Source organism: Crinia signifera, chromosome 5, assembly GCF_055691185.1.
Source record: "Crinia signifera chromosome 5, ASM5569118v1, whole genome shotgun sequence".
Classification (NCBI taxonomy): Eukaryota; Metazoa; Chordata; class Amphibia; order Anura; family Myobatrachidae; genus Crinia; species Crinia signifera.
This window is the reverse complement of record NC_139221.1, coordinates 301,016,079-301,039,289: the sequence shown is the minus strand read 5'-3', so window position 1 is coordinate 301,039,289 and position 23,211 is coordinate 301,016,079. Positions and strand designations below refer to the sequence as shown.

Sequence of the window (23,211 nt, the reverse complement as noted above, 5' to 3'; positions counted from 1 at the left end):
ACCACCTTTGAATCCTCGAATCTCCAGTTTTATCAGGATCTGGCCCCTCTCACGCTAGCAAAAAGAAGGGACTTTCGTGACCTCACAACCGCCCTCCGGGACAAAGGCATCCGTTACCGTTGGGGCTTCCCCTTCAAGCTAATTGTGGACCTGAACGGTAAGACTGTCCTAATCAGAGATATGCGGGAATGCAGGGATCTGCTCTCCCACCTTGAAGAGTCTTCCTCCTTCCCAGAGGGCGGGTCACCATCTACCCACGAGTGACTCGGACCCTTCAGCTAATACGGAATGACCCCCTTGGACTTTTACCTTTTTGTTTACCAGTTTGCTCCTCACATATTTGAGCACAAGTTAGAATTGTACTTCACTTCTCTAATGGTCATTCCAGACCGCTTGTTTCAGTTCAGGCCATGACACTGATTGTGTTTGAAGTTGCCTTGTTAGATTGTATAGGGGCTGGGCGGGGGGCATAGGGCGGTTGGGAGAGCACCTTCGATCTTGTTGCCCGCAATTTACGGGAAAAACACACCCTACCCATCCCTGCAGTACATATTTGACAGCAGATGGGCCCCTTCTCTCTGCCGCTCTCCCCCCCTCGCCTCAGCACCCTTTTGACTTCTTTGACATCTGTATGTTTAATGTTTCAATTTATTTGTTGACCCCCGCACCCAGGGGAATCGTCAAGATTCGCTTACTTTCCACACACCCCCCAACCCTTCTTCCTAGGGTGACGCCCCCTAAGGGTGGACCACCCCTTTGGACACACCCGTCCCACCAACTGAGCACCTCCTCCTCTCTCCGAGGACTCGTTCTCAGCCTCGTCCTCCCTAACCTCCTATCACACTTAGCCCCCACCCCCTCCACAACGCTCTAGAGTAACGCTCACACTTATCCTCTTTAACACACACAGTATCTGTCCCCTCCCTCCGCCTTACCACCCCCCCTTCCCCCCCCCCATCCTCTTTCTCTTCCCCACCTAGCAACCTAGGATGCCACTCACAATAGCCTCAATGAACGCAAGGGGCCTAAACACCCCTCAAAAGCGTTCCCTCCTATTCCGCACCATTCGTACCCTTAATGCAGACGTCGTCCTTCTGCAAGAGACACATTTCAGAGCACCTGGACACCCCACCCTCCAATCTAGACAATTCTCTACTGTGTTCTACTCCTCCAGCTCGTCCAAACATAATGGTGTGGCCATCCTACTCCGCAATAGACTCCCCTTCTCATTGCACTCGGTGTTTAAAGACTCCGATGGCAGATATCTCATTGTCACTGGTCGACTGGGCCACATGGAGGTAACTTTTGCCAATATATACGCCCCCAACTCAGGCCAACAACGCTTCTTTAAAAAGTTCTTCACCACCTTGCAGAAAAAGAAAAGCGGTCATGTATTTCTAGGAGGAGACTTTAACTGCGTTCCTGACCCAGACTTAGATAAATCACCACACCTCCCCTCCTCTAGATCCGACCCTCTGGCCCGGGCCCTTTTAAAGCATACCACAGAGACCGGTCTTGTCGAGACTTGGCGCTCCATGAATCCCTCCACCAGAGATTATACCTACTACTCCCCCTCCCATCACTCTCACTCGCGAATTGACCTGATATTTTGTGACCCCTCGACCTCCACCTCATTAATAAACTCCAGCATCATCCCCAGTACATGGTCTGACCATTGCTTTCTCACCTCCTCTTTCAACCTTCTGGAAACACCAATCCCCAAGCCCTCATGGCGCTTAAACGAGACCCTATTAAAGATCCCACACTTCCAAAACAAGATCAATGAGGCGTTGATAGACTACTTCTCTCTCAACTCCGCTGATCAAGACTGTACTCCTTTAGTCTGGGAAGCGCATAAGTCAGTAATCCGGGGCCACATCATTAGCTACGCCTCCCATAGAAACAGGGAACAGAAACAAAAATTTCAAAACCTACTAAACCAAGTCGCCCTCCTCGACTCGCAACATAAACGCTCCCCGACCGACCTTAACTACAAACAACTCTCCAAGGCCAAAGCCGCTCTCAATGCCATACTCTCAGAAAAAATTGAGAAATCCCTACGTTGGACCAATCAGCGTTTCTATGAGAAGAGTAATAAAGCAGACTCCCTCATGGCCAATCAACTCAAAAGCCGTAAAGCCCGTTCCGCTATCCCGTCCCTTAAAAACCCCTCAGGTTCTCTGTGCTACCACCCCAACGATATTAATGACATCTTTAAGCAATATTATAACAATCTGTACAATTCCTCTACACCACCCTCTTCCACCCCCACATCATTGTCCTCTCCCGAATACCTGACCTCATGCTCTCTCCCAGAACTTGACTCAGACACGTCTTCCAAACTCTGCTCCCCTATCTCCTCAGAAGAAATAAAAAACGCCCTCAAATCCCAAAAACCCTCCAAATCACCAGGTCCGGACGGGCTCCCTTTCTCATACTATAAAACATTCCAACAATCTCTACTTCCCCAACTCACTGCTACCTTCAATCGCATCTTAAATGGAGAATTCTTTCACCCAGACACTACGAGAGCGGTAATCACCGTCATACCAAAGCCCGGCAAAGACCCGCAGCTGGTATCAAACTACCGCCCCATATCCCTCCTAAACACAGATCTAAAGCTTTTTGCAAAAATACTAGCTAATAGACTCAATCCAATACTCCCCTCCCTTATCCACCCTGATCAAGTGGGCTTCGTACCAACTCGCCAAGCATTAGACAATACCAGAAGAACCATCAACTTGATCCACCACGCAAACGCCATTAAGCTCCCCACCCTGTTACTAGCCTTAGATGCAGAAAAGGCGTTTGACAGGGTATCATGGTCTTTTCTTTCCCACACACTCCAAAGATTTGGATTTCAAGGCCAGTTCCTACAGGCCATACAAGCTCTTTATCATAACCCCTCTACTTCTGTCTCTGCTGCAGGCCTAACCTCTGCCCCATTCAGTGTTTCCAATGGAACCAGACAGGGCTGCCCACTATCCCCGCTTATTTTTGCACTAATTATAGAACCCCTTGCCAACCGCATTAGAATCAATCCTGATATTTCAGGTGTCACGATAGGCAACTCTAGCTACAAAATATCACTTTTTGCTGATGACGTCCTCCTCACTCTCTCCAACCCCTCCATTTCCCTCCCCAATCTCTTTCAAGAACTTTCCTTGTACGGCCATTTTTCGGGCTACAAGATTAACCACGACAAATCTGAAGCACTCCCCCTCCATATTCCCAAACCTGCGCTCGACCTTCTTCAAACTAACTTCGATTTCTCATGGCGCAGGGACTACATAAAATTTTTGGGAATCAACCTCACAAAGTCCTACACTAACCTTTACAAATTCAACTTCCCCCCCCTCATCCAGTCCATCACACAAGATCTCGCTCGCTGGAGTAAACTCTTCATTTCCTGGATAGGCAGAATTAACGTTATAAAAATGTCAGTGCTCCCCAAACTCCTTTACCTATTCCAGACCCTCCCCATTAGCATCCCCATTAGGACCCTCAACACCCTACAAACCTCATGCTGTAAATTCATCTGGAATCACAAGAAACCACGCATTAAACGTAGCATACTTACCAAACCCCCCTCATCAGGAGGCCTGGGCCTCCCTCTCTTTTCCAAATACTATCAAGCCACCAGACTCAGCCAATTAGTTGCTTGGCACTCCCCCCCCGGCATGAAAAGATGGGTTGACATGGAGTCGGATCTTGCTATGACCCACTCTATCTCCCATCTCCCCTGGATTCCACGAAAACTTAGACCCACCCTAGCTCAATCTCCACCTACAATATCCCTCACGCTCTCTATATGGGACACCTTAGCCGACAAACTCTCCCTCACCTCTCATCCCTCTCCCTTAACGCCGATTTGGCAACACCCTTCATTCCCTCCAGGCCAATCCCCCCACATGACCTCTACCTGGTCCAAGCTAGGAATAACACGACTTAAACATCTTCAAGACAGGAATACCCCCCTCTCTTTTGCGGACCTGAGAGAGAAACACCACATCCCCCACTCTCTTTTCTACCAATTCCTACAAATCAGAAGCTTCTTCTCTTCACTCCCTAAAACTGATACCCTCAGGGACCTTACTCCCATGGAGAAACTGTGCTCTTACAGACCTACGGACAGGGGCACTATATCTTATCTATACCACTACATTCTCTCACCAGATGGCCCACCTATAGAATCCCACGAAGCTGCTTGGGACTCGGACCTGGGGACCCCCCTAGGGGAAGACGCATGGAATGATATACGACTAGCCATTTCTAAGTGCTCCATTAGTGTAGCAATTAAAGAAACCTCGTACAAAATCTACACCCGTTGGTATCTCGTCCCGTCACGTATCCATGCCATATACCCATCCGCCCCCAACTCCTGTTGGCGACTCTGTGGCTGCGAAGGCACTTTTCTCCATATCTGGTGGACCTGTCCATATATTAAAACCTTCTGGAACATGGTTCAATCTGTCCTAGCCTCTGTTATCCCTGCCTGCCCCCCACTATCCCCCACAAATATGCTCCTGTGTGGCCCAGTCGACCAGTTACCCGCCCACACCAACAAACTAATTCTCCACATCACATCCGCAGCTAAACTCCTGATCGCTAGATCATGGAAAGATCCTAAAACTCCGTCTCACACAGAACTCTCAAACCGCATCTGGTTTGTTGCAAAAATGGAATACATTACCAGCCTACAAAACAACACAGTCGAGAAGTACCACAAAATCTGGGAACCCTGGTACTCACTTACTGGGTCCCCTCTCCCGGGACTGACCTAACCCCTCCCCCCATCTATACCCCCTTTTCCCTCCCCTCCCCACTTATGTAATCTCCCCCTTTTTTTTTACTCTCCTTCACCCCCCCCCCCTCCCTCTCCCACCAATCTTAACTCTCCCTACTCACACTCCACTAGATCCCAACCCACCCCCCTCAAAATAGATTTGGTCATGTGATCTGTTACAATTTTGTGTTCCTTATATGTTGCTGGAAGAGCAGCCCTATTCTTGTAATTCCAGATTTTTCTCTCAACTGCTCTACATGCTGTAAACTTTTATACTTTTCAATAAAACTATTTGAACACTAAATTGTTTACTCCATTCCTCCCAACATGACCCATTCCAGGAGAGACCAACTGCTCTATACTTAAATTTCCCTCTTAATTTATGATTGCAATCACCTGTGTTGAAGTACCTTTCTTATCAATTAAATAGATCCACACAAGTGACACAACAGAGGGAAGATCCAGGAAGAGAGCATTTTGTCCCTCTGACTTAAGTGCTTGCCACCTGCCTCAGACTTAATCCACACATCCAGCTTAAGTTGTTTATTGAGTTTTAAAAGTACAAAGTCAAATCTTCAGCCATATTGACAAAAGTTCTGCTATAGTACATAAAACAAATCTCAAATAACCAAGAGGGAGAATAAAGAAGGGGTGCTAAGCAACTAAGGAATAGGTTGGAGAAAGAACAGGGGTGGTGGAGAGTTCTACGGAACCATTGTGATGTTATAGAAATAAAATCTAACTGTAGTAATAAGCTATTCTATTTAGTAATAACATTGATGTAATATTTTTCAATATTTCACATATATGTCAAATATGAATTCATGTTACCGGATGTAATACCGCCATGCGTTTGGTGGCCATGTGTGATACTGGACAAACTAAATTTTTTGTTTAAAGTGGCAATCATTTATATGGCATGTTTCTGCCTTGTAAGTAATTGCCACTTTAAAACATAAAACATCTGAGTTCAGCCGGTATCCTGCACGGCGACAGAACTCAGGCGGCATTACAACCCGCACCGGATCTGATCTGCCAAGTTAACATGCTGTTCCCAGTAATGGTTCTTAGCAGTTCATTGTTTTAGTGGAGAAAAAAAATAACCATTTCTTTATTAAATCACTTTAATATTTTATCTTACAGAGATGAATATATATATATAGATTGGCATAATAGCATTTTGTTTGACCCCCGAAGTCACCTTTTCAGAAATAAGTTGCCGATTTTAGAATAATTATACACCTTTCTGTTGCCTAGTGAAAATGTACAAAAAGAATAGACCGAGCTCTTCTACACATGTTCGTCTCCTTTTACCTTTTCATTTGTGACCGGACAAAAACCTCTTGGCATTGTGTTGTTTTTGTCAATCAGATTTATAAATATGCCGAAAAAGAGGGCACTCACCAATATTTTAGGTTCAAAGGGGGTGTTATTTCTATGGTGAGTGCCCTCTTTTTCTACATATTATATAAGGGAACTTTGGATTTATGTGGTTGCACTGAGGAAGGGCTCCAGCAAGTATTTGATGTGAGTGCAGTCTTCTATATAAATACCTTATTGTGCAAACATTTTAGGCACAATTTCAAAAACAGTATAATTATTTTTATTTTCATCAGTTAAAAAAATTCAAAGTGAATGAACAGAAGAGAAATCTAAATCGAGTCAATATTTGCTATGACCACCCTCTGCCTTCGAAACAGCATTGGATCTTCTAGGTACACTTGCACATGGTTTATAAAGGAACTTGGCAAAGATGTTGTTCCAAACATCTTGGAGAACCAACTACAGATCTGTGGATGTAGCTTGCTCAAATCCTCATGTATCTTCATGTAATCCCGGACAGACTCAATGATGTTGGTATAAGGCATACTGTGGCCCTCCAGATGTTGTGAAACTACATGTTCCAACATGCATTGCCACATTTTTTCCTATAAGAGCATGCCAAAACTGTCAGGGCATGCTGAGAAATGTAGTTCCACAACATCTGGAGGGCCACAGGGATCTGTGGCGGCGATGTCATCACTTGCAGAACTCCTTGTTCTTTAATGATATTGGCTGTATGTTTGAGGTTGTTGTCCTGCTGCAGAATGCATTTGAAGCCAATCAGATGCCTCCCTGATGGTACTGCATGATGGATTACTACCTGCCTGTATTTTATCAGCATTGAAGACACCATTACTCCTGACCAAATGTCCAACTCCTTTTGCTGAAATGAAGCCCCAAACTTGCAGGGAACCTCCAACATGCTTCACTGTTGCCTGGGGACACTCATTATTGTACTCCCCAGCCCTTCGGCCAACAAACCGCCTTCTGTTACAGCCAAATATTTAAACGTTTGATTTATCAGTCCAGAGGACCTGCTGCCATTTTACTGCACCCCATTTTCTAAGTCTTCGTACATAGTTGATTGACTTGGCCTTGTTTCCATGTCAAAGGAATGGATTTACGGCTGCAATTCTTCCATGAAGACCACTTCTGGCCAGAATTCTCAGAACAGAAGATGGCTGTACCTTGGTCCCACTGGTTTCTGCCAGTTCTGAGCTGATGGCCCACTGCTGGACATCTTCTGATTTAGAAATTAATAAGCATGATGTTTATTTCATCTGCTCTTTAAACTCAAGTCTGCTTGGAAACCTTTGGCTTGCTGATGTAGTATAACTACCTTATGTCTTGTTGCTGTACTCAGTCTTGCCATGGTGTATGTAACATGAAACAGTCTTCAACAACCTCACCTTTGTAGCAGAGATTGGCTGTTCCCCGTCCAGTTTTAAGCCTCCTACACAGCTGTTCCTGTTTCAGTTAATTACCGGGTTTCAACTTACATATGAAAATACTGTACTAAACATTTGGTATGATTGGTTAATTATACACCTGACTATAATCCTACAAACTCCCTAACTTGAAGAGAAGAATTTTTGCTGTTCTGAAGGCCAAAGGGTGGTCACACCAAATATTGATTTGATTTGGATTCTCTTTTGTTCTTTCACTTTGCATTTTATTAATTGATAAAAATAAACCAGTAACACTTCTATTTTTGAAAGCATTCTTACTTTGCAGCATTTTTTTTCCACACCTGCCTAAAACCTTCGCACAGTATTTTGTGTGTGTATGTACAGTATATACTGTGTGTATTCGTGTGTGCGTGCATATGTATGTGTGCAGATAAATAGGTAGAAAGCTTTGGAAATGGCACTCACTGAATTTGTTCCATAGGATTCCTTGCCGGGTGCCCGCAAATTCGACCAAAAGTGACCCAAAACACATGATTTGTGGCAAAATCACAGATTCATGTGGTTTTTGCCTGTGACGGATTTTTAGACCAGTCTAAAAATGATCACGGGCATTAAATAGGGCAAATCCAATTTACCCTTAATAAGGGCTCAAAATTTTAAACTCGAAAAATCCTGCAGCACTTCAATACCCCCCTATCGTGTGCAGTGCGGAAAAAAAAAATATTTTCCTTAACTAAATTTCTGGGGAAAAAATAAAATACAAAGACTCCTTTTCTTTTTAACTAATTTGGACATGTTGAGCTTTGCTTAATTGGATACTGCATTTTCTCCTTGCTCATTGATCTGGGCTTATTTCTCATGAAAATGCTTCAATACTGTACGAAGCCATCATGTATAATTAGGCATGCTGTCCTGCAGAGGGAATGCAGCTGCAAATTAGCAGAGGACCCAGTGACGGTCTCGCCTCTGTAACAGTAGACATATGCAGATACTGACCGTGCCATTCACTAGAAGGCAAAACTGAGCTGTGGGTTTAGTCAGAGGGAACAGATGATGTAATGTAATTGTTCATCAGCTTCAATTGTGAACAAATATTTTTTCTGGGTGAACTTAAATGGCTGAGGAGCAAAAAACCATCGGCCGGTGGTGTACTTCGGGATCTTGGGGTTTGGGCACAGGATGCAATCATTAGCGTGACCGTTTCTTGGTCCACAGTCAAAAGGGCAACACGAGTTTTTCACAAGATACACTGTCTCCTGATAGTATAGCTGCTGGTCCATACTGGAGATACACGTAATTATATAGTAGATAGTAACTAGGGTGGTGTGCAGTGTGCCACCGCACATAATGCTGCAATGTAGGGGTTTCTGTTTGCAACACTTGCTGGTTATCCGTTTGAATTATTGTCCCTAGTAGCTTCCCTCCTCTTTGAGGCTAATACTCATACAACATTCATTAATTTAACAATGAGCTCTCACTTAATTTGTCACACTGTCCTTTTAGCATCTTGCAATGTAATAGATGCCCACGATTCAAACCCATCGTCTGTGGCATTGCAGTCACACACCCTATTGGGTTCAAAATCCTGGGGGTTGGGATCCCATTGGTCAGAGTGACAACAACTGGATTCTGACTATAATTATCCCAAAGGATCTCTGTAAGTATTTTTACCCTATCCATACCCATTATCCTAACCCATCCTAACTTCCCCCACAGCCTAACCATCACCCTAGTTATTAACCCCAACCCCTGTACTTATCTTCGGAATTCTCACCATCTGGATTCCGCTGTCCATTTTCTTACTCTTGGTGTCCCAGCAACTTCCCCACTACATTGTGCACTACCTTCCGTAAATAAACAGTCTACCATGTTGTCTTTAGGCTCCAGCTAAGCCATAGTATATGGGCACAGACACTGTGCTACTTGCAGGGCTATATTTTTTGCACTGTAGCACAGGTTGCAACATCTGCACAAAGCATGGGACATGACCATATTGATATCATAATTAACAATAATAGATAGCAAGACCAGCAGTTGCTCACAGTGACACATTTCACTTTAGCAGATTTAAGTTTCAAAAAAATCTAAATGAAACTCATCACAGGAAGGAAATCTTTTTTTTTTTTACGCCTGAAACTAGCTGCGGTGTAGGAACATAGTTTTTAATCAAGATAAATGCCTTGGTTACGGGTTTTTTAATCATTATATACTGCAAGAGAGATGTGTTTATGCAGGCGTTGCAACTGCTTTACATAAATATTTTCTGTACGAGTGGACAAATGCCTCATTTATGCATGAAGGTAAAAATATGCAGAATATTTTATTTCTGAAGACGCATATTTTTCTTGCTGTACCGTTGAGTAGCATACGGGATGTTTAGAGGCTGCGGTAAGGAACTTGTCAGGACGGACCATGACTTATTCCAGGCAAGCCATTGATTTCATGCAAATCAAAAGATTATTTAGTGTCGTAAGATTTGATCTGTGTCAGCTGAGCGCTTGTTTGCATATTCTCCTGACAAATGCAGTTCTTGTCCCGGAACTCACAGATATTTTATATTCAAGGCATTGCATTGCGGGTTTGGAATATGCAAAACATCATAATCACATATATATCGAATGGAACTTCTGTACTTACAGTACATACATACAGACAGTACAAGCCCGGGGTAAGAAATGTGGTTTACTTCTTCAATGGGAACTTGTATGAAACTTTACTACTGTAAATTGAATATAAGTATATTATTAAATGTATATTTTTATTGTACGTTTTAAGTATTGTCAAGTCTCCTCAGTTTTTGGGAGTCACTTTAATTTTATGTTTCACTGGTTTATAGATTTCAAACAACTCTCTACTATTTATTTATTTTATTTGCAGTTTCTTATATAGCGCCGCAGATTGCGTTGCACTTTACAACTCATGACAACACTGGAAAAAACTGGGTAAAACAGACAGACTTGGAGGTAGGAGGGCCCTGCTGCAAGCTTACAATCTATAGGGAAATAGGAGGGAAATACAAGGACAGGCACCAGTAATAGCATAACAGTCCCACCAAGTTACAGGTCCAGAAGGGAAGCTATATAATACATAAGTGCCTCAGAGGGTTATGCGTGTGGTATATAAATATGATAGGCTTGCCTGAGTTTTCAGGGAACGCTTGAAACTTTGGAGGCTAGTGGAGAGTCTTACTGTGCGTGGAAGGGCATTCCATAGGATGGGAGCAGCCCGATGAAAGTCCTGTAATAGTGAATGGAAGCTAGTGATCCATGAAGAAGAGAGACGCAGATCTTGTGCAGAGCGGAGAGAGCGAGTTGTGAGATATTTTGTGATAAGTGAAGAGATGTAGGTTGGTGTGGTTTGGTTAATAGCTTTATATGCGAGTAGCAGTATTTTGTACTGACTACGGTAGAATACAGGCAACCAATGCAGGGACTGGCAGAGAGGATCAGCAGACGATGAGCGTCTTGCTAGGAAGATCAGCCTCGCAGCAGCATTCAAAATAGATTGCAGTGGTGAGAGTCTGTTCTTGGGAAGACCAATGAGGAGACAATAATCAATGCGAGAGATAATGAGTGGATGGATTAGCGTTTTCGCAGTGTCTTATCATATCTTTGATATGTTTACTAGATTTATTGGCTGAAATGCTCCCCGGCTGGACACCGGGGAACCAGAGAAAGAGAGAGATTTCTTGGACTCCCCTCCTGGGTTACCTGACCCCCACCGGCCAAAAATTATTGTACTTTACAATCCACTAAAATAATAAACATTGCATGGATGTCAAAGATGGCATTCATGAGTAGCATCTGCAGTGCTGTGTTTTCACTGGAACGCTATCTCTGCTATATATTGGTGATTATATGGATCACCCTTTTATCTCAGCCCCCTCCCCATGGACCAATGAATCATGGCATATTGCCACAGTTAAGGCGGGGCCTAATGATGTTAGACTGCCCCAGTGCCTAGAGCAGTAGGCTGTTTCTCTTTTCCATGCCTCGTCCAGAGAGGAGATGTACATAAGTATGCTTTAGAGTGGTCTCTATTGAAACCAGTCCAGATATGTTTGTGCTGTATTTGATTATAACTCTTTAAAATCACAATTTATTAAACATTTTGATGGCTGACGAGGCCACAGCCCACGTTCATGGACACAGCCGCAATGTTGCATGACTCATTCTCTTTTACTTGCAATAAATTCACCATTAAACTCAGGGTTGCCGACCCTCCCGGAATTATCGGGAGTCTCCCAAAAATCGGGTCCCCCTTCCGACCCTCCCGGATTCAGGGGGGACCCCCGCTGTCCCCCGGATCGCAGCATTAAAATGCTGCAATCCTCAGGGGGCACAATTGCGTCATTTTAGCCCCGCCCCCTCCACGGAGTTCGCTGGTTTAACATCATGGGGGCAGGGCTTAGTGATGTCACTCTTAAGCCCCGCCCCCCTGAGCGGCTGCTGAAACTCTCCTCTCCGGCTTCTCCCGGAGAGGAGAATAATAAAGTCGGCAACCCTGATTAAACTGAGTGGCATAGCTACATATGTAGCAGACCCTGCGGTGGCTTGGGGGAGCGCACTCATTACATATACAGGGGGCATAGACCCGCTCATGAAATATGCACTGCGCTGGATCCCCGCTCATTAGATATGCACAGAACGGTACCAGCTCAGCGCTCACTGCTGCCTGTCAGCTCAGCCAGCGGTGCCCATAGTCCATCGTTTTGCCCCTTCTGGGGGGGGGGGTGGGGGGTGGGGGGAGGGCGGCTCTGGCAGGGGGGACAAAAATTTCTATCTACGCCACTGATTAAACTGGAAATGTTTTGTGCTTTTTTATGGTTGTATATGATGATCAATGACTTAAATATCCTTAATATTTTAGTGGGTTAATTCCTGTGAGGGAAATCGGGAACTGTGCAGAAATATCCCTGTGTAAAACACATTTCCAAGCTGTTTGCAAATACTGTTGCCTTAAAACAGACGTACAGCAAGTAAAATCAATGACAAACTATATTTGCTCTCAAGAAATAATGGCATCATCGAAAGATAAGTAAATCAACTTGTAAACAAAATAAACCTGTTATCTGGTAATGTAGATAAGATACAACATTGTGCTTGTCCTTTAATAGCTCTTATCTGGAGCAGCTCTGTTACTGCAGGAGAGAGTCCCTGGTGATCTTTATTAGGTTAATTAAGAGTACAGTTTGTGAGCAGCCATTTTGTTGTGGACCATTTGGGACTCCCTGCAGACACTGGTGTCCTTTTTGTGCCCAGTATAAATTGATTACACTGCAGCGGTTATTTATCCAGATATGCTGCTGGGACCAGGAGCTTACCTCTGTAGTTCTTACTTAATAACGTTAATTACACAATTTAGAGATTGTGTAATTAGCAAGAATACCTGAGACAGTCTCCTGCATCCCCCAGCCACAATATGCATAGATGGACGGGGGCAGCAGAGGGAATTAGCACCGTATAATTGTTGTACAGGTATGCAGAAGAATGAAAATTGTACAGCAAAAGAAAATCATCATTCACGAACAGCATATAAAGACAAATTGTAATCAAGCATACCGTTTTCATTCAGATCCTGACTATTGCGCGCCTGACCCAGAAAAGTGGCGTGACCTCGCCTTTGTAGGCCATGCTTAGCATTCCCCAAGAGGCTGGGCAGCCCCTGGTTCTCCTCCATACACTATTAGGTAATGTAGGGTACACACCAGGAAGACCCGCTCACGATGCACATCGTGAGCGTGTTGTCAGTGTCTCGTCCGACCCGCTCACGGTGACGCGGGGGGGCACGACCCGCTCACGATGCGCACCATGAGCGGGTCCGATCCGATGGCGACCCGCACCCAGCTGTATGGTCGTCATTGAGATCCTACCTGCAGCAGGTAGGATCTCAATACCGACCGACCCGCGGGACCGCGCATCGGATCGGTATCGGTCCACACCAGGACAGAAAAGGGCCCAATCACCACACAATCTACATCCAATTGGTCGGAATTGGATCTAGATTGAGGGGATCGGGCCCTAGTCGTCCTGGTGTGTACCCAGCATAAGGGATTGCTTGCTGCTTTGCAGAGCAGCAGAGCATCAACCCACCCATCACACACAGTCGCAGGTGGCTCATGGTGCAAATAACGAAACTGTCCTGGTGGAGCTGGGATAGTTGTGTGGTATTATAAACTATCACTCATAACAGAAAGATCATATATATTGTCATGCAACTATAACACTTACTATAATTAATATAGTAGGTAGCTGGGGCTAATTACATTCAGACGTATGGTTAACAGTACCTGTTTAATCTCTATACCGGCTAATATTTTTTCCAAAAACTGCCCAGAAATTGTCATTTTTGTTTAATGGTTGAATTAGGTTAAGAACATCTGTTTTAAATACATCCAATATAAAATATATTTTAAAAAAACAATAAAAAAATAAAAATATTTGTTAATTTGAAACAACATTAAAAACATTGATGGTTGGAACATCGCAACCATTGCAACTTTTTTTCCGGTGCCTGCTCCTCTCTGTGACCCCCTGTGGCTCTAGAGGAAAGGTAAGAGGCTGCTTTTTTGCATTTCTCCGGTGGCTGCAATGTCTGCAGCTGTAAGGTGGTGAATCTGGTGGGCTGACCGATCAGCAGTGATTGACAGCATGGCAGGCACAAAGGGGCGGGAACCATGAGGTCCTTATGAAAGTGGTGTATGCTGTAAGACCATACCAAGCAAGTGGTTAATAAATCTGCCCATATTAGGCTAGCAATAAGGCTTCTATACATTTATTTGGCTTGAACCTTAACACACACTTGAAGCTAGCTTAACTAAAAATAACTCACGCTGACACAATAAAGACACGGACACCAAAGCAATTCGATTTAAAGGTCATATGATATTATGTGGTATGACCCTTCTTCGTAAAAGGCTGGCAATAAGGCGCCATGGATGCCCAGCTCTAGTCACATAAAAAATGGTGGCGCCTTAAACGCCCCAACTGACTTATTAACATGGTGATGACTGAGACGTCCCATCTGACTAAGGCACAACCTAACGCTGGGAAGTCTCACCACCCCTTCTCTGGCCGGTGTGGACACTCCGCTGACGAAGTGCCCACAGCACCCCCCGCAAAGGCAGGACACCCCGCCGTCTTTCCAGGGGGCAGTGCCTCCCAGCGCCCTCTCATGCCAGAAGTGACCGCTGGACCGTGACGCCCTACCTCCCCAGTTCTGATAATGGTAAATGTACCAATGAATAGACTATAAATTGAGATGCCAAAGGCAAGGGAGGGTGGGGCTGAAGGACTTCTGTAAGAGGAAGTATTTCCTGTAAGGACCTGCCTATATACCCCTCTCCCTAAGCTCCCGACCCCAAATTCACCCAAAGGCTAACCACAAAACTGAAACCACTTTAGTTATCTAGCAGTCATTAACTCTTTCCTGCCAACCCAAAAAATGTAAAGGCCCCCATACACTAGCAGATTTTGGTCAGATTTCAGCCAGATCAGTCGGATCTGGCCGAAATCGGACCAAAATCTGCTAGTTTTGATGTCCCCTCAGATCCGATGCGCGGTCCCGTGCGCATCGGATCTGCGTCGGGTGGTCGGACCTGCTGCACGTCCGACCACCCGACTTGGGACCTAGTGGGGCGGTGCGGCGGTGGAGGGAGCAGGGGGGGCTGGGGACGCTGCGGGGGACACAGGCGGCATAGAGCCGGCCGGGAGCTGTCAGTAATGAATAAAAAAAAAAAGCCCATACAATGAATGGGCGGCCTGTGATTGGCTGAGCGCTCTCTCAGCCAGTCAGCAATTGGCTGAGAGAGCGCTCAGCAGCCAATCACAGGCTGCCCATTCATTGTATGGGCTTTTTTTTTTATTCATTACTGACAGCTCCCGGCCGGCTCCCCCTGCCCGGCTCTATGCCGCCTGTGTCCCCCGCAGCGTCCCCAGCCCCCCCTGCTCCCTCTACCGCCTCAACGCTGTCCCCCGCAGCGTCCCTAGCAGCGGGGGACACGGACGTGTACCCAGCAGCGGGGGACACAGACGTGTCACCAGCAGCGTCCCCAGCCCCCCCTGCTCCCTCTACCGCCTCGCACAGATGCTGTCCCCCGCAGCGTCCCCAGTAGCGGGGGACACAGACGTGTCCCCCGCAGCGTCCCCAGCCCCCCTGCTCCCACCTCTGTAGCCCCCCCCCCCCCTGCTCCCCGGGTTTTTTACATGTGATAAATCGAGACGATTTATCACATGTAAAAAATGGCACATCAAGTGCCAATCTAATCAAGCTCCCCCGGGGAGCAGCCGGGGAAGCTCAGGGGGAAGTCGGGGGCGACTTGTCCTAAGGACAAGTCGCCCTAGTGTATGGGGGCCTTTAGCCTCTTAAGTACGCTCCGGCTTAGACAGCCCTCGCTTAATCTTAGGCTAGTACTCTCCTAGTGCCCCCCTCTTACTGTGTAAGCCCCTCAACAAAGTTTCCACTGTCAGAAGGCCAAACCCCTCCAAGCAGACCTGGGGCTGATTCTATAGTGAAAGCTGAATATAGTAAATAGGCCAGACAGTGATAAATACAAGTGACATCATTACCTTATGTTGGAGAAGAGAAAGATCTCTGTGTCACAGGCCAAAAGGTACAAATAGTCCTAATCACTGCCCCATAATTGGCTATAAATCATTAGTGTGCGCTCCTGCTATTAGTGTCCCGCTATTAGAAATATATGAAAGATAGCGATGGACAAGAAAACAATTAGCAATCAGACTGGACACATCACTGACCTTACCTGATTGCAGAGGGCTAGTAAACACACAAAGATGTAGAATTAGCATGCAAGCGACTGTCCTCATCACCGACTAATAAGGGAATCTAATGGAAATAAGAAGTCATATTATAGTGTGAATAAATGTATACATGCTGAGAATACATAGCACACGCGTGTATAGATGCGGGAGGGGAGAATCTGTCTTCTCTGTGTTACAGGTGTAGATCAAAGGGTTGACACATGAAAAGGTCGACTTGTGACCATTTGTTTTGGGTGTCAGTGTCGACACTTGAGTAGGTGGACCCCAATTAGTGTAGCGTTTACCCCGCATGGCTCGCTTTGCCTTCCCAAACAAGTGCTCAATGGGCCTTCCAGGCCCCATGGATTGTGTTTTTCTGTAGTGCTAGTGTCATTGTTTTATATGTGTTCATTGTCTGACTTTCCAGAAGTGTTTGATTTCATCACCGGATGGTATATAATGAGTAAGTGGTAAAGTTTTGAGGCTGCATAATGTATGTTATAGCAGAACTATAGTAACATGGCCAATACGACCTGCCTCAGCTTCGCTCTGCAGCAACTTGTACTGTACTAAAACATAGTTACATAGTAGGTGAGACTGAATAAAGACTTGTGTCCATCTAGTTCAACTTATGTTTATAGTAGCGAATCCCTTGTTGTATAGTATGTTCTGATATTTTAAAGACAGATTGTTACTTATTCATACCCGTGGATATTTTTAACCAGTAAATGTTTATCCAACCTTATTCTAAACGTATTTATAGTGTCTGCCGACACCACTTCTCCAGGAAGAGAGTTCCAAAGTTTGACTGTTCTGACTGTAAAGACATTTTTTCTTCTAGAATCTAGATGAACAAAATCTTTTTTCTTTTAATCTAAAACCTTTATTCGATTTCCATCTGGGCATAATGATAATACAGTATTTAATTATCGCTCCTCAAAAAGAGATGTGTTCAAGGGCGTAACTACCATAGGTGCAAGGGGTGCAGATGCTATGGGGCCCAGTGCTGAAGGGGGCCCATCTTTACAAGTGATATGTTTTACATACATTTATCACCATCAGTTGCTAAATAAGGGGCCCTTACAGACTTTTTCTATGGGGCGAATGTCAAGTTACATCTCTGGATGTATTGACACCAAAACAGATGTATTTACTGTGGGTGGCCCCGTCTATACTGTCACACCGGCCGGTCACGTATGCGCCTTCTTCCCTGAGCTTGGATAGATGTTTTTTTCTTTTACTTGCGTCACTAAAATTGTCACTGCTTGGCTCCCATGTTTTCATAGATAAATCTCCATGCAGGCAGCAGCCTTGGGGAGGGGGAAAGGGCACAATAGGATGGACAGGGCAAAGATACAAATAGGGAGAAAAATACAGAGGAACAAATGAGAAATGTGAGTCAGAGAAGCATATGGAAAAGGGGGGGGGGCAGTTTCAAAGTAACTCATTCGGAGGAAGAGGCCAGAGGCACACATGGAGAGAGGGAGGGGGGGGGTCAGGGGTCAGACGCACTCTTAAGCACATATGAGGAGAGGAAGATCAACCACTTGCGGTACAATCCATCGCATTTATACTCTCCCAATAACAGCTGCCCTCTGTGATGTTCGGAATGATGCCGATGGCCACAGGTCATGCTGGGAGGGCTCTGTGTTAAAGCTAGAATTACCCTCTGTATTGGAGTCGTGGCGGCGAGGCTGCAGTACATTGTGAAATGCAGTAAAAACCCAGAAACAGAGTTTTTACAGCAATCCTGACTCATTACATCCCACCCATGGGGAGAAAGGAGATGGCAAAACTCATAGGGAGGGGGATCACGGCATAATTTAGTATGAAGTGGTCAGGGCATTCATGGGGGGGGGGGGGGGGAGAGGGGGTCAGAGGTATATATGGAAAGGGGAGATGATAGGTGTAGTACAACTCTTGGCCACTGTGTGCACTGTAGAGCACTACCATTCTTTACTCACTGAAATGGTCACTCTTAAGGCGCATAAACACTGTGCAATTTTTTTACCAATGTTTTTGAAAGACCTTTCCATTGAACCTAGTGTCCTGGACGAAAGATGTTGACGACAGACAAACAACGAATGATGATGCGCATACCCGCCAGTTGCTCATCAAGCTTGTTCATCAACTGTGCATGCAGCTCAATTTGGATATCTTTCAAAAAGAGCCTATAAACTGTAGCTAGATCTTTCGTCTTTCGTCAATATTTTTCGTCCACATCTTTCGTCCAGGACGCCGGGTTCAAGGGAAATGTCTATCAACGAAATTGGTGAAAAAAATTGTACAGTGTGTATGCACCTTTACTAAAATCATCAATGTGCGGATTCCTTTTGTCATAGGTAAAAGTTCATTAACCAAAACCTTCCTCAACAAATGCTTTAGAAAATGGTGCAAATGCATCAAAATCTGTCCAGCAGTTCCCGAGATTAGCCGAAACAGACAGACTCTTACCGATATTGATGACAGGCATAATAGATTCTAACATTATTTGTTTGGATCCCCCAATTATCTTGCACCTTCCGCAGCTTCCCTTGGATTGTGTTTCATGGGCTAAAAACATGTATAAAATGTAAACTTCTCTTCCCAGTTTGAAAGTGGGGACTGGAGGCATAAGTACCCTGAATATTGTTCCACTAGGGGCTGGCACATTCTTATTGATTTGTATCATGCCACCACAGTACTAAGCAGCATCGGACACACTGATCGTTGTTGTTAATAATGTTTGACATCGCCAGCGTTTTCCTCACAATGAAGCTGTTAGTTTCCATGATTTAGGATTGCGGTAATGAAGGGGACTCTTTCAGGTTTGCTGTTTGTGAGGTTGGTTTGTGCTGGCCAGGAAGCAATAATGAGCAACACGTCTGTAAAGCAGCTTTAATACAATGTTCAGGGATATCCAGGGAGTTGCATTACTCATCCAGCTTAATAAGATAATGTGACCTCGGCACTGGCAGGATTAATGGGCAGCGAGCACCGGTTGGTTCATTTCTGACTTCATCGTGCTCTTCTAGGCAGCATTAACCTATGGCCCAGGTACAGTTCTCAGGAAATTCATTTCTGTTAATTAACGAATATTTAAAGAAGAGAAAGGGATTTATTTATGTTACTGGAGGTAAGACTCTGCCCGATTACAGATGACAACTCAACCATTCATCCATTACTGTGCAGGAAAGCTCCGTATTTGTCCTGAGAAATGTAGAGTTATTTGTTATGAAACCCTCTATGGTCAGTGATTGTGCAGTCCTGAGTCATTTACATATCCTGAGCATCTAATAATACTCTGTATAAGGTATCATAGGCGCCGAAACCCACGGGCTACGGCAGCATGGTCCCAGCAGAGGAAATGCTGTCAGCAGCGGGGGTCCCTTCGGCGGATGGGAACTAGTAGCAGTATTAATACCGCTACTAGTTCTCATCTTCCGCAGGGACCCTGCTGCTGACATCATATCCGCTGTAACACCAGATAGAGCCTGGTGATTGCTGTGTGCAGCCGGGAGAGGTCGGCCGCTGGTGATCCGGTGCCAGAGATGCAGCGATGTACAGTAGCCTGCGCCGCATCACGGAAGTCATTGAGACAGTGAGAGACAGAGGCTGGAACTCGCTCGCCGCACAAACTCTCCCGGCTGCACGCCTTACAAGGGCGCGGCAGTCTGTGTGGGGGGGGGGGGGGTAGTCTGTGATGGGGAGAGCACCCACCAAAATCTGAAATCTGCGCCCCTGTAAGGTATAGTTATACTACAGTACGTAATGCTAGATGGTACAAGACACTAGTAAGTAGGGGATATGGTCATTGGGTCTACAGCAAGTTGGTCGACACCATTAGGTCAACAGGTCATTAGGTCAACACAAGCATTAGGTCGACAGGGTCTATTTAATCTCCCGCAGCCATCTCTCAATGGGAGGAGATGGCTGCGGAGGCCAAGTCAATGCTGTCTTCCCCGTCAGCATTGAACAGGGCATCTCGGCAGAATGAGCCCGACTTCACAAGCAGTCGGGTTCGTTCTGCCGAGAATGGCCGGGAATTATCGAGCTCCCGGATGCTGCTCGCAGCCACGCCCCCTTCTTGTCCTGCTGCAGGCGGGACATTGAATCCCGCCCTCAAATTCTCGATCGAGCAGAGCGAGAACGGGACAGGGTCACAGCTGTCGGGCCAGCTCGACAACCGTGACCCAAGATTGAATACCCCCTAAGCCTTGTAGCGATATAATGGAAAGTCAGGAAGTAGAGGATGATCAGCTCTTATCTGCCATGTTTGTTTCAGGATTGAAAAATGAAAAGAGCTGATTGGTTCTCTCCAAGGCTTCATACATCTGCCACTTTTTATGAGATTATTTTCCCTTACATAAATTTAATCTGAGAGTTTGTGACATCCAGTTTCTTCTTGAGGGGAGGAAATACTGGAAAGTGGATCAGTGACACAGGGGTCCCGGTATTAACTATGCCTTGGATGGAAAAAAGTGGGCGGAAATATTTTACGACCCAATCGGCTCTTAACTGCCATGTTGCCGGGGGTATTTCAAAAGTGACCGCTAGGAGCTGATTGGTTGTTATTTGATCTCCATCCTGTTTCCCTCCAAGTTAAGAAACCCCAAATCTTCCTGTTTCTCAGACCGGTACGTTCGCTTTTTGAAGTGCTGGGTGAAAGTGAACTCTGTCACATTTTTTGGTGGTGAAGGACTTATTTTATATGATAAATTTCAGAAAAAGTCACATAATTTGTATTTATTTATAGTAATGCCCCTATTATTTTTATATATTTTTCCCTCTCAATTGTATTAGTGTTTAAATCTGTCACTATTGTAAATATTAATTAGGCTTCACGAGCGCTGATATTGGTAATTGTTATCTATAACTTTATCTGCGACAGCTGAATGACCATTACGGTGACAACGGTTGTACGTGCGTCACAGAAACCTCCTGTGGCTGTGTAGCTACTGTTGCCGTTCTGCAGTACAGTATCCCCTGCACTTAGCACTGGTCATTACTAGTGATGGCGGCTGCTCTAGTGGCCAGTCAACCGGGGGGGCGTAGTGACTACATACGAGTCGTAGGCTTCTAGCAAAGCCCCATCGGCCTTCCGAATGCTGTAGGCGACTCAGAATCAAGCGCGTTGTGCGGAATAGCAGCGCAAAAAAATCAACGTACTAATGGTTTTGCCTGACCTTTGCCTATTCCACCTCAGTTCTGGTCATTTCTATTGTGGACCATATAATAAAGTATTAATAAAAATACACCATACTGTATAGTTAGGTGCGGCAACCTGTAGCACTCCAGCAGATCCCAGCATGCTCTGCTGCAGATTCGGAGACAGCTGAAGTGCTGTATACCTCGTTCGTAGTTTCTGATGTTCCTCCAGGAGAACAGAATCCGGGAACCAGAAGCCACATGACAGGCTCGCTACTTGTATAACTACTTATAAGTACAACTTTTCAGCTGTAAAGTGCATACCAATAAGCACTGTACGTATTTTAAAATAAATGTACATTGAGACGATTAGAGCAGCTGGCAAGGTATTTTTATCTTGTTGTTAGAATTGAATTACCGCTCGACAAATATTGTCTTGCTTACTTTTCTCACCCACTCCCCCCCTGGAAATTAGATGGAATAGTTGGAGAGTGCTTTTCCTGTGTTTCAGTTTGCAAATGGATTTCAGTCGCCCCTGTTTTCCATCCATTAAGAGCTTTGGGCAATTATCACCGCGGCAGTGGTTCTGTACACTAACCGTCTGTCCTTGTCTCTCCCCTACAGCTCTACCACAAACTGCAGTGTGACGACTCTCCGATGCTGGAGCACATAGACCAGCTTCTCGGCGAGGTGGGGGGAGATGAAGCTGGGGGAGACTCCGACGCGGAAGATGCCCAACTGGAGAGTGTCCAAGATGACTTTGTGCCAAGCAGCGAGGATGAGGCCATGGAGGCCTGAAATTTGTTTTTGTTTTTAAAATAAATAAATCTTTTGTTGATTGATAAAATATAATCTCCAGCGTTCAGTCACTGAGTGGGATATTTACTGTTATTTACATATTATATTTGTGTCTGTGATACTATTGATATAAGATACTAGTTTAAATGCTGCCCAAGCTTCTGCAATGTACTTTCACTTTGAGCTGGGACAGTTTTAGGTTTCACTTTGAGCTGTGGCCGTTTTTAGCCCAAACTCTCCACCCCAGTCCCTATCTTCTTCTACCTCCAATCTCTGTCTTCACAGCTTCCTCTCTCCATTTCCAGGAGCAAGTTTGAAACAGATCAGTGTCCCTGCAAAAAATAGCTTTCACTTTCTGTTATGACATCTTTAAGCACACAAACGAGTAATTTGGTCCGTCTAGTGGCAGAGAGTGATATAAGTGACATACTGCGCCAGGTAGAGCCCCTTGGACACACTACTCTAGGATTACGCACACAGCAATGCCAATTACATATAATGCCACACACCGTAAAGGTCATTGCATATTATACCACACAACGTAATGCCCATTTCACATTATGCCACCCAGCAAAATGCCTATTACATATTAGAGTACAGAGTAATATATATATTTTTTTTTTCTTTTTTTTTTTTTTTTCTTTCAGTGATAAAAGTGGGAAATTTAGAAGTATAGGTGTTCACTTCAGGGTGTATTGCCTTTGGCTCGAGTATTTCAGAAAAATGGGTGCTCAAAAAAATTCTACTAGTTTTGGGACTATTCGTTATTCATGGGATTAGTTTAGAGACATTTTTTGAATTTTTTTTTTTACTGTATTTGCTTACAGGGAGGGCTAGGCTGCAAGGAGGGATGGCTTGGAGTAATGGTGCCCAAACACGGTGAGATGTGTGCTAGGTGCAATTACAGTTTATACAATTTGTGCTATGCGATTTGGACTGTATCAGATTTTCACTACAATAGTATGTTGAATAATAGCATGAGATCTATTACAAAAATACCTGCATACAC

General features: G+C 45.0%; 1 protein-coding gene across 3 annotated transcripts in view; it reads left to right on the top strand.

The window, feature by feature from the left end:
* The window catches only part of LOC146081265 (uncharacterized), a 425,606-nt gene extending 403,350 nt beyond the window's left edge, over nucleotides 1-22,256 (top strand). For all 3 annotated transcript variants that reach the window (XM_083189385.1, XM_083189386.1, XM_083189384.1), the window contains one exon: nucleotides 22,029-22,256. In XM_083189385.1, coding sequence (XP_083045511.1) covers nucleotides 22,029-22,202 — 174 coding nt within the window. In that variant the 3' untranslated portion in view covers nucleotides 22,203-22,256. The remainder of the gene's footprint in view (nucleotides 1-22,028) is intronic.
* The last annotated feature ends 955 nt before the right edge of the window (nucleotides 22,257-23,211 follow it).